The 16,487-nt window shown below is 43.0% G+C and overlaps 1 protein-coding gene across 4 annotated transcripts in view; it reads left to right on the top strand.

The window, feature by feature from the left end:
* lama4 (laminin, alpha 4) overlaps positions 1 to 15,951 on the top strand; it is a 124,860-nt gene extending 108,909 nt beyond the window's left edge. Inside the window, exons 35-40 of one of the 4 annotated variants that reach the window (XM_061811823.1) lie at positions 2,234 to 2,389; positions 3,406 to 3,565; positions 13,224 to 13,348; positions 13,887 to 13,980; positions 15,127 to 15,243; positions 15,319 to 15,951. In XM_061811823.1, coding sequence (XP_061667807.1) covers positions 2,234 to 2,389; positions 3,406 to 3,565; positions 13,224 to 13,348; positions 13,887 to 13,980; positions 15,127 to 15,243; positions 15,319 to 15,461 — 795 coding nt within the window. In that variant the 3' untranslated portion in view covers positions 15,462 to 15,951. Of the gene's footprint in view, positions 1 to 2,233; positions 2,390 to 3,405; positions 3,566 to 12,922; positions 13,349 to 13,886; positions 13,981 to 15,126; positions 15,244 to 15,318 lie in introns of those variants that run through there. The other 3 variants (XM_061811824.1, XM_061811826.1, XM_061811827.1) reach the window with 3 other exon arrangements.
* The last annotated feature ends 536 nt before the right edge of the window (positions 15,952 to 16,487 follow it).

The following is a 16,487-nucleotide window of genomic DNA, read 5'->3' on the forward strand; positions in this document are numbered from 1 at the left end:
CCGGCTCTACAGAGTCACTGCCCTTAAGCCCCGAGTGCTTGGGCCAGTCGTACTTGAACTTGACTTTGTCGTTCTGGGTGATGATGGTCATCCCAAGGCCGGAGTGGAGGCTGCAAGTCACGTGGAAGGCAATGGGGCAGTTTTTGGCAGAGCACTGAATGCAGGCTCCCATCTTTTCTTTATACAGGCAGCAGTTGAGCACCCACGTGATGCTGGGAATGTGCGACACGTTGGTGACGGGCTCCATCTTCTCCGGGTTCCCATTGCTCATCTCTGGGATCCACAAGGCACAGCTGTCATAGACCCACTTGGTTCCACTACAGCTGGTTGGTTCCACTACAGCTGGTCTTCCACAACACCGCCCCTCTGTATGACCCCAAAAACAAACAGTTCAAACCTCAATGTGTCAAAGAGCTCAGTCGAATCTTTTACATCTCCGACTAGGACAACGACCATGTCCACAGCGACGCTGAGCTCAACTGTTTTCAAAAGTCTTGTTTTGGAAATCCACTGGCACCACAGGCCATAGAAGATGTAAAGAAATTTGTTTGGAAAAATACAAGCGATGGAGTGCAGGACAATGGCTTGACTTTAAATGGACAAGGACTCTGCACTGTCACCAGCAGAGCTGAAGAATCTCTTCTGTGTTTGCCCTTACATGCCGTGGGGCACCAAAGACTACATGACTGTCCCAATCACCAGCTAGAGTTACATCTCTAATCACGGCTTCCACTGTTAGTGGAGGCTGTGTGCTTATCTCGACATCAACTGTTACCTTTCTCCTACATGTTTCCCAACTCCAGTACCAACAACATCTACACCTGACTTGCTTGGGCTGCTGTGTAGCCGCACTTGATGGGTTCAGAAATGAGCAACGGTGTTAACTCACTGTTTATTTATTTATTTATTTATTATTATTATTATTATTATTATTATTGGTCCTGGTTCACCTCTGGACCTTGGTATTTTGTTATGATGAAGTTCCTTGTACCCGTAATTACTGTTCTGGGTTTGTTCTGCCTTTTCACAATGTGTATAATCCCATGTTTGAAATCTATGATGGCTACAGTAAGGTCAAATGTTTTTGTGAACAATGCCCTTCTACAAGAAGTAGACCCTGATTAAATGCAGCTACAGCCAAAAGGAAACTTTTGATGCCTTTTATACGGTCAAGTGTAAATTATGAACTTTATTAAAATGCAACAGCCTTATGATTTCCCCACTCGTATTTCCAAAATGATAAACAGGAGGGAAATGTTAAGTAAATCATTCATATGTTCTCATTTTGTACATACTGTAGTTGGTTACACATCACCACCTAGCTTGAAAACCGATGTCATCAATCAAACAGTCACACACACACAACACACACACACACACACACACACACATACATACACTCATCATGTGATTGATGTGAATAAAGAGAAGCTGCAAGGAGGCACTAGTTGGAGTTAGTTGGAAGCAAGGAGAGGTCCTGTCGCTCCCCTTGCAGCAAGTAAAACTTCAAGCCTTGTCTGTTCGCATTCTTTTAATAGAGTCTCAAGCTTTTTAAACCTGACAGTGTGTTTGCTGTGCAAACCGGACATGCATTGATGTACTTGCTGTCGTCTTTTTCTTATATTTGGAGACCAGAAACGCTGCTCTATTTCAGACTGTGTTTTGGCCATGCCTGGGTGACACACAGTGGAATTGGTGTGGGCCCTTTCAATTACTCTTCCTCTTAGTGGGGGTTCGACAAAGACCCTGTCTTCGGGGCAGCCTTCAGGACTGAGAGAGTCCTTTAGCGCATGTTTGACTTGGGTTTCAATTTCCCAGATGAAGAATGAGACGAAACAAGCGTCGGGAAGGATTGGAGCGTGGTCGGACTCAGTTCTTTCCCCATCATGCACACGCGACAGTTTCCCGTTCTTTGTCCCCAGCCAATAGATCAGCACAAAGTGAAACCGCATCAAGAAGAGTGCCCACCTAGCTTGTCTGGCATTAAGCCTTTTGGCTGACTCAATATACAGTATTTATTGTTGCCCCAAAGTGGGATCCAAGGTATCTATTTTACCCATAGTTTTCCAATCACAACAGCAGCATATTTCTCTACTTATATCACTTGGATCATGTTAAAAATAAAAATCTAACTTTGAGTATCACTGTAAATGATATGAAATGCTTGTGATAATACATTGTATTTTTTAAAGCTGCACAGTGACAAGAACTTGTGGTCTCTCTTGCTCTAAAGGTAATGTTTTTGCGTGATGGAAATATGGGAAAATTGATCATCGATGGGCTCACAGTGCTAGAGGACAAAGTTACAGGCAATGTTGTGTCCTGGCATGTCAGCAGCCCCCTGTATTTTGGGGGTGTGCCTCCAAAGCGAGCACAAAGAAACATTCAGGTATGGATTTTATTTTATTTTTTCTTAATAACCCCACAGATCCATTACTCTATTTGTATCATTGTATTTCTGACAGTGATATATTTCTATCAAAACAGTGTCCATGCGTGACACAATTAACAGCAAAATACATTTTTAATTTATCAATGTTTCCCTTACGCATTCATCACATTTTATGAATGCCATTTTAAAGATAGAAAAATTACACTACCTTGGACATAGAAAAATTATTTTATTCCCCACTTTCTAACAATAGACTTGCATAAAATCCAAGATATTACTGTATATGTATACAGTATGCATATATACATATTTTTTCTACATTTTGGCATGACTTATCGAAACAATACTTTAAGTTAATTTTCTTTGAAGACAAAAGACAAACAAATCACTGAGTTCATGTCTATACTTTAATTGCATGACTAGGTTTTCACGCAGTCCTGTTACCACATGGTATTTATGTCACAGATGAGGTGGGACTACTGAATTGAAATTTTGTCCAGTGCAACTTTGTTTCCAGTTGCCACAGTCTCTTCAGTCTCTGTTAGATGTAAAGGAAAAAAAAATATGTGCTTCTTAATGGTATCGCAAGCTCCAGAAGGAAAATGTTCAAGTTTCAGTGCTAAAAAAAGCACTACTCGAGAGCATCGATATGTGCCTTCTTTTCAGGTTATTAGCTACTTTTGACATAGTACACCTGAAAGGCAGGCGCACTCGAGTATGCAAGGCCAATTTGCCTCTCACGGTAGTCTTTTTCTGCTTCCAACAAAATTATTTTTGACCAAAAATTTTCAATTGAGGAATACCGTTTGGAACATCTGAATCATCAAAGGGCTTACTTGGAGATTCTATTACCATGACAAAACTGCTTCCAAATCTGCATGTCTGTGCTTTTCCGAGTACACTGTTGTCATATACGTTGTATGCTTTTTGTACAAATAGCTCCTAAGGTATGTATCGCCATTGACTAAAAGTTATGGTGGATTTATAATTTTGATGTTTTTAATTTTTTTTAGAGAAACTCAGTAAACAGCTTTTCTGGCTGTTTGAAGAATATTCAGCTCAATGGACGCTGGTTTTCATCCGCAGACAAAACATTTGGGGTCACTCCATGTTTTGAGGGACTCACTGAGACAGGAACATTCTTTGCAGAGGAAGGAGGCTATGTACTTTTGGGTATTTTGATTTTCTTATTTTCCTGTATTTAAACCTTTGACATGTTTTAGTTTACTATGTAAGACATTATATATTTGTTTTAATTTAAAAGAAAATCCTATCCCCAGGAGATGAATAAGATGACTGACTTAAAATTAATCTATTCCACTGTTCTCAGCCCCATGCAGGGCTTGGTATTAACTCTTTTTCTTGAGATGACACGCTGTGGCGACCCGGAAAGGGACAAGCCGAAAGAAAGAACCTCATCAGATACTGAGTTTAGTTTCCCAGAGTTACGAGCCACGAGGCAATTTTACAAGCTGCAATTTTGTTGTTGTAGAATTAATGTAATTTCTCATGGATAATGCGCAAAAATTTCCCCAAAATATTTTCAAAAAGTTAATCGAGCCCATTATATTTAGGTCTTCTTCTTTTCCTTTCGGCTGGTCCCGTTAGGGATCACCACAGCATGTCATCTTTTTCCATCGTAGCCTATCTCATGCATTGTCCCCTCTAACCCCAACTGCCATCATGTCTTCCCTCACAACATCCATCAACCTTCTCTTTGGTCTTCCTCTTGCTCTTTTACCTGGCAGCTCCATCCTCAGCACCCTTCTACCAATATACTCACTCTCTCGCCTCTGAACATGTCCAAACCATCGAAGTCTGTTCTCTTGAACCTTGTCTCCAAATCATCCAACTTTGGCTGTCCCTCGAGTGAGCTCATTTCTAATCCTATTGTTGGAGGACGCTTTTTTTCCTCCCCGCGTGTTCGTTTAATTTCGGGTAGTGAGAATGTTGGTTATCCAAATACAGGCTGGAGATGATGAACAGTTTCTTCGAAGCTTTTACTTACAGAATATTCTGGGCACAAATGAGTGACAGACAATGGCTGAAGCAGATCAGAAATGCAAAGGTACAGAGGACTTACAGCATTCCCCTACTATTCATCAGGGTCCACATCACAAACATATAAAAGGAAAATAAAGAGCATCATCACAAATAAAGAACACCACAAAGAGAACTGCATCATAAAATAAGAGCATCACAAACTATCTTCATCATAATGACTAAGGTGGTAATAACTGGCACATTCCTATGCCCTGGTCTCTCCAGTAAGGTTAACTGATGATTTGGCATGTGTGAGCAAAAGATACGCATCAAAAAAGAGATACACATCAATAAAAAGATACACGTCGATAATACACTTCACTATCCAACCTACTCACTCTGAGCGAGAACCTCAACATCTTCATTTCTGCGACCTCCAGTTCTGCTTCCTGTTGTTTCTTCAGTGCCACCGTCTCTAATCTCTACATCATGGCTGGCCTCACCACTGATTTATAAAATTTGCCCTTCATCCTAGCAGAGACTCTTCTGTCACATAACACACCAGACAACTTCCGCCAGCTGTTCCAACCTGCTTGGACCTGTTTCTTCACTTCCTTACCACACTCACCATTGCTCTGGATTGTTGACCCTGAATATTTTAAGTCGTCCACTGGTACTATCTCTTCTCCCTGTAGCCTCGCTCTTCCCACTCCACCCCTCTCATTCACCCACATATATTCTGTTTACTTCGGCCAATCTTCATTCCTCTCCTTTCCAGTGCATGTCTCCATCTTTCTAATTGTTCCTCTGCCTGCTCCCTGCTTTCACTGCATATCACGATATCATCTACGAACATCATGGTCAAAGGGGATTCCAGTGTAACCTCGTCTGTCAGCCTATCCATCACTACCGCAAACAGGAAGGGGCTCAGCGTGGATCCCTGATGCAGTCCCATCTCCACCTTCAATACTTCTGACACATCTCAACGCTGTTCTGCTGCCCTCGTACATTTCCTGTACTATTCTAACATATTTCTCTGCCACACCAGACTTACGCATGCAGTACCACAGTGCCTCTCTTGGTACTCTGTCATAGGCTTTCTCTAGATCCACAGAGACACCATGTAGCTCCTTCTGACCTTCTCTATACTTTTCCACTGGCATCCTCAAGGCGAATCATGCATCTGTGGTACTCTTTCTAGGCATGAAACCATACTGTTGCTCGCAGATTTTTCCTTCTGTCCTGAGTCAAGCCTCCACTACTCATTCCCATAACTTCATTGTTTGGCTCATCAACTTTATTCCTCTAGAATTCCCGCAGCTCTGAACATCGCCTTTGGTTTTTAAAAATGGGAACTCAAACACTTTTCCTCCATTCTTCAGGCATCTTTTTGCCCGCTAGTATTTTCTTGAATAAGTTGGTCAAAAACTCCAAAGCCACCTCTCCAAATTGCTTCCATACCTCCACCCGTATGTCATCAGGACCAACTGTCTTTCCATTTTTCATCCTTTGTAGTGCCTTTATGACTTCTCCCTGACTAATCATTGCCACTTCCTGGTCCTTCACCCTTGCCTCTTCAACTCTTCCTTCTCTTTCATTTTCTTCATTCATCAACTTCTCAAAGTATTTTTTCCATCTATTTAGCACACTACTAGCACCAGTCAACACATTTCAATCTCTATCCTGAATCATCCTTACCTGCTGCACATCCTTCCCATCTCTATCCCTCTGGCCAACCTGTAGAGATCTTTTTCTCCTTCTTTCGTGCCCAACCTGGTGTACATGTCTTCATATGCCTCTTGTTTAGCCTTTGCCCTCCATCGCATGTCGATGTACTCCTTTCGCCTCTCAGTCCTCTCAATGTCCCACTTCTTCTTCGTCAATCTCTTTCCTTTTATGACTCCCTGTATTTTGGGGTTCCACCACCAAGTCTCCTTTTCCCCTTTCCTACCAAAAGACACACCAAGTACTCTCCTGCCTGTCTCTCTGATTACCTTGGCTGTCGTAGTTCAGTCTTCCGGGAGTTTCTGCTGTCCACCGAGAGCCTGTCTCACCTCTTTCCGAAAGGCCACACAACATTCTTCCTTTCTCAGCTTCCACCACATGGTTCTCTGCTCTACCTTTGTCTTCTTAATCTTCCTACACACCACCAGAGTCATCCTACACACTACCATTCTATGCTGTCGAGCTACACTCTCCCCTACCACTACTTTACAGTCAGTAACCTCCTTCAGATTACATCGTCTGCACAAAATATAATCCACCTGCGTGCTTCTACCTCCGCTATTGTAGGTCAATATATGTTCCTCCCTCTTCTGGAAATAAGTGTTCACTACAGCCATCTCCATCCTTTTTGCAAAGTCCACCACCATCTGTCCCTCAAAGTTCCTTTCCTGGATGCCGTATTTACCCATCCCTTCTTCATCGTCCCTGTTTCCTTTACCAATATGTCCATTACAATCTGCACCAATCACAACTCTCTCGCTGTCTGGGATGCTCAGAACTACTTCATCTAGTTCCTTCCAGAATTTCTCTTTCAACTCTAGGTCACATCCTACCCGTGGGGCATAGCTGCTAACCACATTATACATAACACTCTCAATTTCAAATTTTAGTCTCATCACTCAATCTGATGCTCTTTCCACCTTCAAGACATTCTTAGCTCGCTCTTCCTTTAAAATAACCCCTACTCCATTTCTCTTCCCATCTACTCCGTGGTAGCATAATTTAAACCCCACTCCTAGCCTTACTACCTTTCCACCTGCGCTCTTGGATGCACAGAATATCAACCTTTCTCCTAATCATCATGTCAACCAACTCCTGAGCAAAATTCAAAGTCCCTACAATCAGTTGTAGGCTCTGTGCCTTATGATTGGAAAAATATGGTACGTACAGATCATACATTGGTATTTTATTGCTGCATCCATTATTCAGGGATTGTTGTTAATCACAGGGTGGGGGATGGGGCTACGGAAAATAACTCCGTAAATCACGAGGGAACACTGAATTTCGAATTAAAGCTAAATACATAAATTAGAATTCTGTTTTTAATTAAGGCAATAACTTGGGAATTAATGGGCCCATTAAATCCTACATGGTTATGTCAAGTGGAATGCTGTAGAATAGTCATATTGTACGTCTGTTAAGAAATAACTGTAGTCGTCCTATTCATAAAAGGAGTTCTTACTAAATTATCATTTGTTGTTCACAGACACCCTACATTCTATTGTCTCATGTTGAAGTGAATGTCACAAACATGGGACAAAGGGTAAGACCCAAATGCAGAACTCTGAGGCAGTGACATGATTTCGAGGGTGGTTTTATTCCAGATAGAAGTCATACACGGGTAGGCAGTCCAACAAAGGCAAGGCATGAAAACAAAGTTGGACAACTACTGGACAAAAACAAGGCTAAACTAGACTTGGCTGTGGTGGCACAAATGCAACGAACTGGCAACAAGTAACACATCACACAAGGCTAAAACACATGGCATAATTAGAGCCAATGAGGTGCAGGTGAGGAGCTGTTGAGGAGGCAGCCGCATACAGGGCAGTTGCTTGGCCACACCCCTGTCAGTAAAGGCATCATTATTGGACTTATTTTATTGTATTCCATGAGCAATTAATCTACATTTACAGTATTTTTGTTTATTTCTAGGTCTCTGTGTTGCCTCGTTCTTCCAGATTAATGGCAGTTCCATTTAGCAAGAGCAAAGAAATACTTCATAATACAGGCAACTGGCTAGTTAGGTTCATTTGGATGCCTGTGTGTCTTCACAGCTGTTTTCAGTCAAATTAGAAAAGAGCCTGCCAGAAATTCTCAGTCACAAGCTTATAGAGCTTTTGCACCTACGTGATAAAATCATGTGACTTTTGTTTACCTCGCCATATTGCCGGTCAAGCTAAGCATTGCTCAATGCTAAGTCGATTGGAGATAACTGTCGTAACCAGAACGAGTTGTACCCAAATGCATGACTCGGGAAACGTGGACAGAGTTCGGGAAATATCTTTATTCAGTCCAGAGTGGGTAACCAGGCAGGCAGTCCACGATAGCATCAGTGATAAAGACGTCAGGCAAGGGTCGGTACGCCGGGAGTCGAGATCAGAGTCGAAGAAGTTGGGGAACGAACCATCAATGGCAACGATCTGGCAAAGCCAGGCCATCTGCTGGGTCCTGTAAGTACTGCGGTAATTACTGGGGATGAGGAGCAAGTGTGCACCTCCTGATGACTGCAGGTGTGTCAGGGAAGTCACACCCCTCACAGCTCACGTGGAATGTGGGATGGACTCTCATAGACTTGGGGAGGTTTAGGGAGACAGTGACCGGATTAATTACTTTGGTGATGGGGAACGGACCCACAAACCTGGGAGCTAGCTTGCGAGACTCCGCCCGAAGTAGAAGGTTCCTTGTGGACAACCAGATGTGTTGTCCCACCCTCTATGTCGGCGCCCTCCTCCTCTTGCGATCTTTTGGGGCCTTGTAGGTGCTACCCGTTCGGAACAGCATCTTTTGGCTAGCTCCCAGGTCTGCTTGCAGCGTCTCATGACCGCCAACACAGATGGCAACCGGGACTCTGTGCCTACGGATGGGAAGAGAGAAGGGGGGTATCCATGGACAACATGGAAGGTAGCCATACCTGTTGATATGGAGGGCAGAGAATTGTGGGCGTATTCCACCCATCCGAGGTGCCAGCTCCAGGTGCTGTGGTTGCGCGAAGCCAAGCAGTGTAGGCCGAGCTTTATATCCTGGTTGATTTTCTCAGTCTGAAACATTGGACTCTCGGTGTTGGCCCGAAGTTAGACTTGCCTTCGCCCTGATAAGGAAGGAGAACTCCTTCCAGAAGAACGATACGAATTGAGGCCCCCTATTCGAAACCATGTCGATAGGTAATCCGTGATAGCGGATGACCCCATCAAGTAGGAGTTCAGCAGTATGTTTGGCAGGGGGAATTTTCAGTAGTTGTATAAAGTGGACCATCTTTGAAAACCAATCAACCACTGAGAGGATGGCAGTGTTAGCCTGAGAGCATGGCGGGCCCGTCACAAAGTCCAGGGAGATGTGGGACCATGGGTGTGAGGGAACAGGCAGAGGGCGTAGCTCACCCATTGGTAGCAGGCGGGAAGTCTTGTTGGCTATGCACACCGGACACGCGTTGACGTACTCCTGTATGTCCCTCTCGAGGCCCGGCCACCAAAACCGCTGTTCTATCACCGAAAGGGTCTTAGCCATGCTGGGATGACAAACAGTCCTATTAGTGTGAGCCCAGTCTATGACACTCCCCTTCAGTGGGGGTACAACGAACAGTCAATCGGCGGGACATCCAGCCAGCCTGGAAGAGTCCTTCAGAGTGTCCCTTACCCGGGTCTCGATCTCTCATGTGAAGCCCGAGACAAAGCAAGACTCAGGGAGGATTGGAGTTTGCTCGGCCTCGGCTCATTCAACCACGTGAATTCGGGATAACGCATCCGGCTTGCTGTTCTTTGAACCTGGGAAAAATGACAATGTAAAGCGAAACCAGGTGAAGAATAGAGCCCACTGGGCCTGACGAGCATTCAGCCTCCTGGCAGTCCTGAGAGAGCAGCGCCCCCATCCCGAGTCCGATGCGTCTACTATGCTATGATTTGACCGGTGGACCAATCGATGTGCGGGTTGTATCTCTTGAGCCAGGGGCTGCCCAAAATGACGTCACTGTTTTGGGAGTCAAAAACGTGAAAACCTATGCGTTTTGTATGTGCGTCCGGAAAAGTCATGTTCAGGGATTGTGTACAGCGCATCACTCGGCACAAGAATTTTCCGTTAGCCGCATAAGCGTTGTGGAGTCGTTGCGTCTGGAAAGTCTCTGCGTCCAACAGGTCAACTACACGCGGCTTTAGTAGGTTCACGCTGACTAATCTATGAATGCAGTAGCCTTGCAGGTACGTGCACTTGCGCTTAGCATAATCTGAAGTAGAGACCGAGGCCAGCCCTAGTGTCGTTGACACTCACTGGTGTGGATATTTTGAGAGCGGGGCACGTTGGCCTGAAAGGGCAATGGGCCACTTGGCGACCCAGCCTTTCGCAGTAGTAGCATCAACCTTCTTGTCGGCGTCGTTGCCACTCCTCAGCCGGGCCGTTGAGCCCCCCAATTTGCATAGGCTCTGTATCAGATGCTGGCGCCGGTTGGAGCAAGGTCGGGAACTTTTCAGCTAGTACTTAATACAAATAGCAATATTCAAATAAATGACCCCTGGTTTTACACAAACTCGCATTTATTAGCTATGATTGAAAAAAAAAAGAGGACGGAGTCGTCTCCATGGAACGTACAAGGAAGTGATTGTGGTCACAAAACGCATTGTTCTCAAATGAGTCAACTTGGCATTAAAATTACTTTTTGGTAATTTGCAATTGAGGAGAATAATTCCTACCTGAAATGAAGCAATCTCTACACAGGTGTGTGTGTGTGTGTGTGTGTGTGTGTGTATTTTGATTGGGCACCATCCATCATGGTTAATTGCTAAAATCCATCAATATTTTCTGGTCTTTTCAGATGGTATTCCATAGAATGATCTATTTGAATATCTGTCTCGTCTGTTGTGACAAGCTACAGCACAACAGGTCTTGGGTATTGTAAATATTCTCCTCCAGTTCATTGTCTCCCACAATGTCGAGCAGCTCTGTTTGACCGGCAATATGGCACCGTGAAAATGGTGACTTCACGTGCATGAGCTCTATAAAGTCTTGGATCTGTGGACATCCTCCCAAAGACCGCCCCTACGCTTGATTGGTTAACGTATTGGTTTGAATGATGAGACTCCTCCTTTACCTCCAGTTGGTGTTACTTCTGTCCACAAGGTTCCTCATGCATAAATAAACTGCATCCCTGTGGATCCATGTGGTGCCAAAAATACTAGGTTTAAGAGTAAGTTTAACACTCCCCCATATCAAATGGGGATCAATGCATCTTTGATTTTAAAATGCATATCCCAGTTTATGGCTCACCTTCTGTCTTTACCAGAAGCCATCTCGTGTGGAATAACTTTCGTTATTTTATCTTTTGAACAGAGGGAGAGCCACGCTGCTCACTTCAGTTACCATGGAACCAGAAAGAGGAAGAACTTTATTGACACATATTTACACAGAACAGTGCAGTGACATATGAGGTCACATGTCTACAGTCTCGTAAATAGCGATGAAACCTGCCGGGTTAGTCAGTGGTCAAATGAATACAATGCGTCTCTTCAAAGTATGTAGTCCAAAAGAGAAGCTAGTTGGAGCAATTGCTCCCTTACATTCTCTATGTTGTGCTTTGAAAATATCCACAAAGGATACTCTTGAAAATACACCATTGTATCTTTATGACAAAAAGACACTTCTTACACACCTTTAAAATGCTGTATTACACAAGTTTTAAAAAAAAGTGTTTGCCCCATTCCTGATTTTTTTGTGCACTCTGTGACTAGTGAATATCCTGACCTGAATCCTTCTGAGATGTTCTGAGATTACCTAAAAATAGCAGTTCATGCTTGAAAACCCTCCAGGGTGGCTGAATTACAAACTTTTTGCAATGAACACCCCCCTCCCCCCCCCCCACACACACACACACTCCCCAGGATGGGGATCCTCCACATTAATGCAAGAGACTCTTGGCAAATGTTCGATTGTAGTTGTTGCTACTGAGGGTTGCAGTTATTGCATTTGAAGTCAATCAGTTTTTCACAAATATTCATGTAGGTTTGGATTTTTTTCTTCCTTTATCATTAAAACCTTCTTTTAAAAACTTGTATTTTCTGTTTACTTGTATTGCCTTGACTAATTTAAGTTTTTATGGGGATGATGGGAAACATTTTGCATCACTGTATATTCTTTTATGGCGGAGAATATATTTTTGTTTAATACATGAAGATGCTTATTATAAAATGGTAAAATGACAGATTTGCTCTCTAAAAGATGCCTGAATAATTAACACGCTTAACTCTCTGCTATCATTCAATGAGTGCATGATCGAGGTAAGCGTTCCTGCATGTGTGTGTGCATGCGTCATGTGCGTGTATATGTGTGTGTGTGTGTGTGTGTTGTGTGTGTGTGTGTGTGTGTGTGTGTGTGTGTGTGTGTGTTTGGAGTAACAAAGAGGAAACAGGCAGACTGAAAGAGAGATAGTGAGCAAGCACCACAGTGTAAAAAAGTGTGCACACTGCACAGAGTACAAACAAGAATACAATTAAACCTGCCAAAGTGGCTGTGTGACCCGACAGTGAAAACTGACCCTCAAGTGTGGGCTGTCATTGTAAAGCCCCATCCCATATCATTCTTTATGAATCAAATACTGGATATCCTCTGCTTGAGTGGGCCAACAGGTGAACAAGGCTAACTCTTACATACAGTATATGTAACAAGTTGTATAATTGAAAATTACTTGAAGTGACTTATTCTTCCTCAAACAAGTGGGATCAGTTCCCACTCAGTAAGGGTTTGAATGTGTGTGTGAATGGTTGTCCGTGTCTACATGCACCCCGCGAATGACTGGCGACCAGTTCAAAGTGTAATCTGCATTTTCATTTTTCTTTTCAGTAAACTCGGACTTGAGCGCCCCGCGACGCTAACCAGGCTAAGAGGTGTTGAAAATGGATGCATGTCACTTTCATTAGTTATAACATTAATTCTGTGACACTCAACCAAACAAATGGTACAAGCAGATCAATCACACCAGAGTTTGTGTTAAAGAAATTAAATAAGTGTGAATGCAACCAGTCTCCCATTCCAGCCACAATGCTCAGCTTGGTTAAAAGGGGAAATCAGGCTAAAAAGCAGACAGATTATGTCAAACTGACCTCAGGGAATTTCTTGTCCTTACCTATTTTCCCTCTTTTAGACACACTTGACTTGGGATCTACATTTGAACTAGAGATGGAGGTGCAGCCCCGTGTGACATCAGGTGTACTTCTCCATGTGGATATTGCAGAGGGCTATTTCTCTATGTACATCCATAAAGGAGCAGTACGTATTTGTAACAGATCACTCCATCATTGTACAATACACAGAGGTGGGACCAAGTCATTGCTTTGAAAGCCACATGCCAGTCTAAAGACTTTGCTCTCAATTTCAGTCAAGTCATAAGTCAAGACAGGCACGTCCCAAGTCAAGACTTTGAGTTCAAAGTCTAGGAATATCGACATGACTGCGACTTGAAATAGAGACAACCAAGTCCCGAGTCAAGTCGCAAGTCGTGTTTCAAAGTGTAGGACGTGTGGCTTTCAGTTTCAAAGACTTGTGCGAGTCTCTGTACTTGCCTGTCTCAACTTGAGACTAAACTTAGGTCTTCCCTTTCTTAACTTGGGAGTTGACTTAACTTGGGACTTAAGGGCAAGGATTTGAGAATTACTCTTGGCTTGCAAAGCAATGAGTTTGTCCCACTTCTGAGAATATTTATCACATTTTTACAAAAAACAAACAAAAAATATATATATATATTCCTGTTCAAAAACTTAGATAAGTTGTTGAATTGAAAATAATTTTATTTTATTTTTTTTTCCAGGTGCTGGTTGTTTTGAGTGACGGAGCACATGTTTTATTGGCAACAGTTTCTCCAAGACAGGGTCTTTGTACTGGCCACTGGCATAGAATTGCAGGTCAGTATCACTCCCCAAAAATAAGTCAGACACAAATACAGTAATATACAATTAAATGGGCTTTCAGTATTTTGTATGGGAATCAATGAATTTGGGTGGCCGAGGATCGGTCACCGCTGAAGCGTGGTCGTGAGGTGGCCAAGGATCGGTCGCCAACGAGGGGTGAACGTGGTCATCGGGCAGCCGAGGATCCCCAGAAGGGATTCGAAGAAGAGGACTTGGACGCACAGTGTGAAGGCATTCAGGGGCTGGAAGCAATGGGCGGCAAAATAAACTGACCGGGACTGATCACCAGGAGAGGAAAATCTGAGTCCAGAAAAATATTTGGTGGCGAGCGGGTCGTGGTCGGAATATAGTCAGGCCACCTGGGTGGTGCAGATGATGCGGTAGGCGAGTACAAAATAACGGAGCCCACCCGGGTAGGAGATGCTTGGTCCTCAGGCTGGCTGGGCACGCCGCGTCTTCCCTGCTTGGTCCAGTTCATTCTGTCAGGAATCAGTGACACGGGGGTGGACCCAAATGTATGAGTTCCTGGGAACAACATAATATTCAAAGTGGCTTTATTCCAGAAATCGGTCGATACCAAAAGGCAGTCCAAAACAAGGCTGTGAGACAAACTAAGAAACTTGACAAGATGTGGTCAAACTTAAAGGGGATAGAATCGTTGTGACTAAGGATAGCTCAACACTAGACTTACCCACAATAGTGGAGAATCCAACATGAAGTAAATGCAATGCAACGAACTGCCAAATGCCAGTGACAAATTCTAAAACTAAATGCCGAGTCAATTAGAGTGCTGAATGAGCTGCGACAAGTGTCAGAGGTGGCATCACCCAGAGCAGTGGCCCAGCCACGCCCCTCATGGCAGTGGCCTGGCCTTGCTCATGACAGCTTTATTGAATTTCACTTTAAATACTGTACCTTAGTTACTCATATATTGGTCATGTGCATTCAGTTAACTATAAAGAGGAACGGGTATTTACTGTATTAGGGAAGAGGCTCCATTTATCATTTATTTATTTTTTTTTCAACAAATAAATATATATTGCAGTATATTTTACATGAAATACATTAAAGCAGAAATTTGGTCAAAAAATGCTCCGTTAAATTAACTCTTTTGTGCTGTTCTGTCTTGTCTGATCACAGTAATGAGAGATATGGACGTTCTCAAGTTGCAAGTAGACCATGAGGTCCATAGTGTGGATGGATTTCTTAATCTTCACTCTACAAGCACCAGAAATATTTTCATAGGTGGAGATCCACGTGAGTTATTATAACAGAGTTATTATATCTATTTTTTTCTACTCATTAGTTACTAAACATTTGTTGTCCTCTCAGATCCCTCCCTTACAGGCAGGCATGTAACCAACGAACCTTACGTAGGTTGTATGAGGAACCTGATGATCGACAACAGCGGCATTAGCTTCAGAGATGCGGCTCTGGTCAGTGGAGCTGTCAGCGTGGGATCCTGTCCAACTTGATCCAACTGTATAGTAACAGAGTAAAAATAGCAACTTCTCCCAACGCCTCATTAAAAATGAGAAATGACGAGGAAATTATAACCATTAAAGTCAACCATTCTGTTTTATTTACTCTTCGTATGCTGTGTGCATTTTGTTGAAGCTAAAAACCAATGGAAACTGTAATACTGAAAGCATAAATTTGCATTATTTTGTCTAATTTCACAGTTCATACTAAAAATGGTCCATTTGGTGATAACCAAAATATATGTCAAATGTAGAAATTTATGTGAATATGTCCTGTATTATATAAATTGATTTTTGTTGGCAAACAATTGTCTTTCATAAATGTGATTTATATATATACATATACACACTATATAGATGGAGGATTTCTAATCCTATCTAATCTGTTCACTCCAAGCAAGAACCTCAGCATCTTCATTTTTGCTACCTACAGTTCTGCTTCCTGTTGTTTCGGCCTGACCACTGTTTTATAAACTTTGCCCTTCATCCTAGCGCAGACTCTTCTGTCACATAGAAAACCAGACACCTTCTGCCAACTGTTCCACCCCACTTGGACCAGTTTCTTCACTGTTTAGTTGACCCCAAGCATTTGAAGTTGTCCACCCTCACTATCTCTTCTCCCTGGAGCTTCACTCTTCCTCCTCCGCTCCTCAAATTCATGCACATATATTCTGTGTCTGATATCTCTTAAAAATGTGTACTGCACTCCCCGTGAGTTTAACGAACAATTTCTCCACTTTTGGGAGCACAGAGATCTTTACAAGGTGGACGGTTTCTGTCAAAATGACAAGGGGGTAATGGATTGGCTGCCAACATTCTTTTTACTGTGTATGTCATTCACCCCCCCCCCAAAAAAAAAAAAACATAATGGAAATGTGTACATAACTAAAAAACAAAATGATGAAGTTGTTTCCACACAATCAGAGGAACAAGAGATAAGGTGAGACAAAGGGCAGATCGACTCGTTAGGGTCATCCAAACAATTTCAGGACCAAATGATAAATGAGATGAGCCAGCACT

This window comes from Syngnathoides biaculeatus, chromosome 23 (assembly GCF_019802595.1).
Source record: "Syngnathoides biaculeatus isolate LvHL_M chromosome 23, ASM1980259v1, whole genome shotgun sequence".
In the NCBI taxonomy this organism is placed as follows: domain Eukaryota; kingdom Metazoa; phylum Chordata; class Actinopteri; order Syngnathiformes; family Syngnathidae; genus Syngnathoides; species Syngnathoides biaculeatus.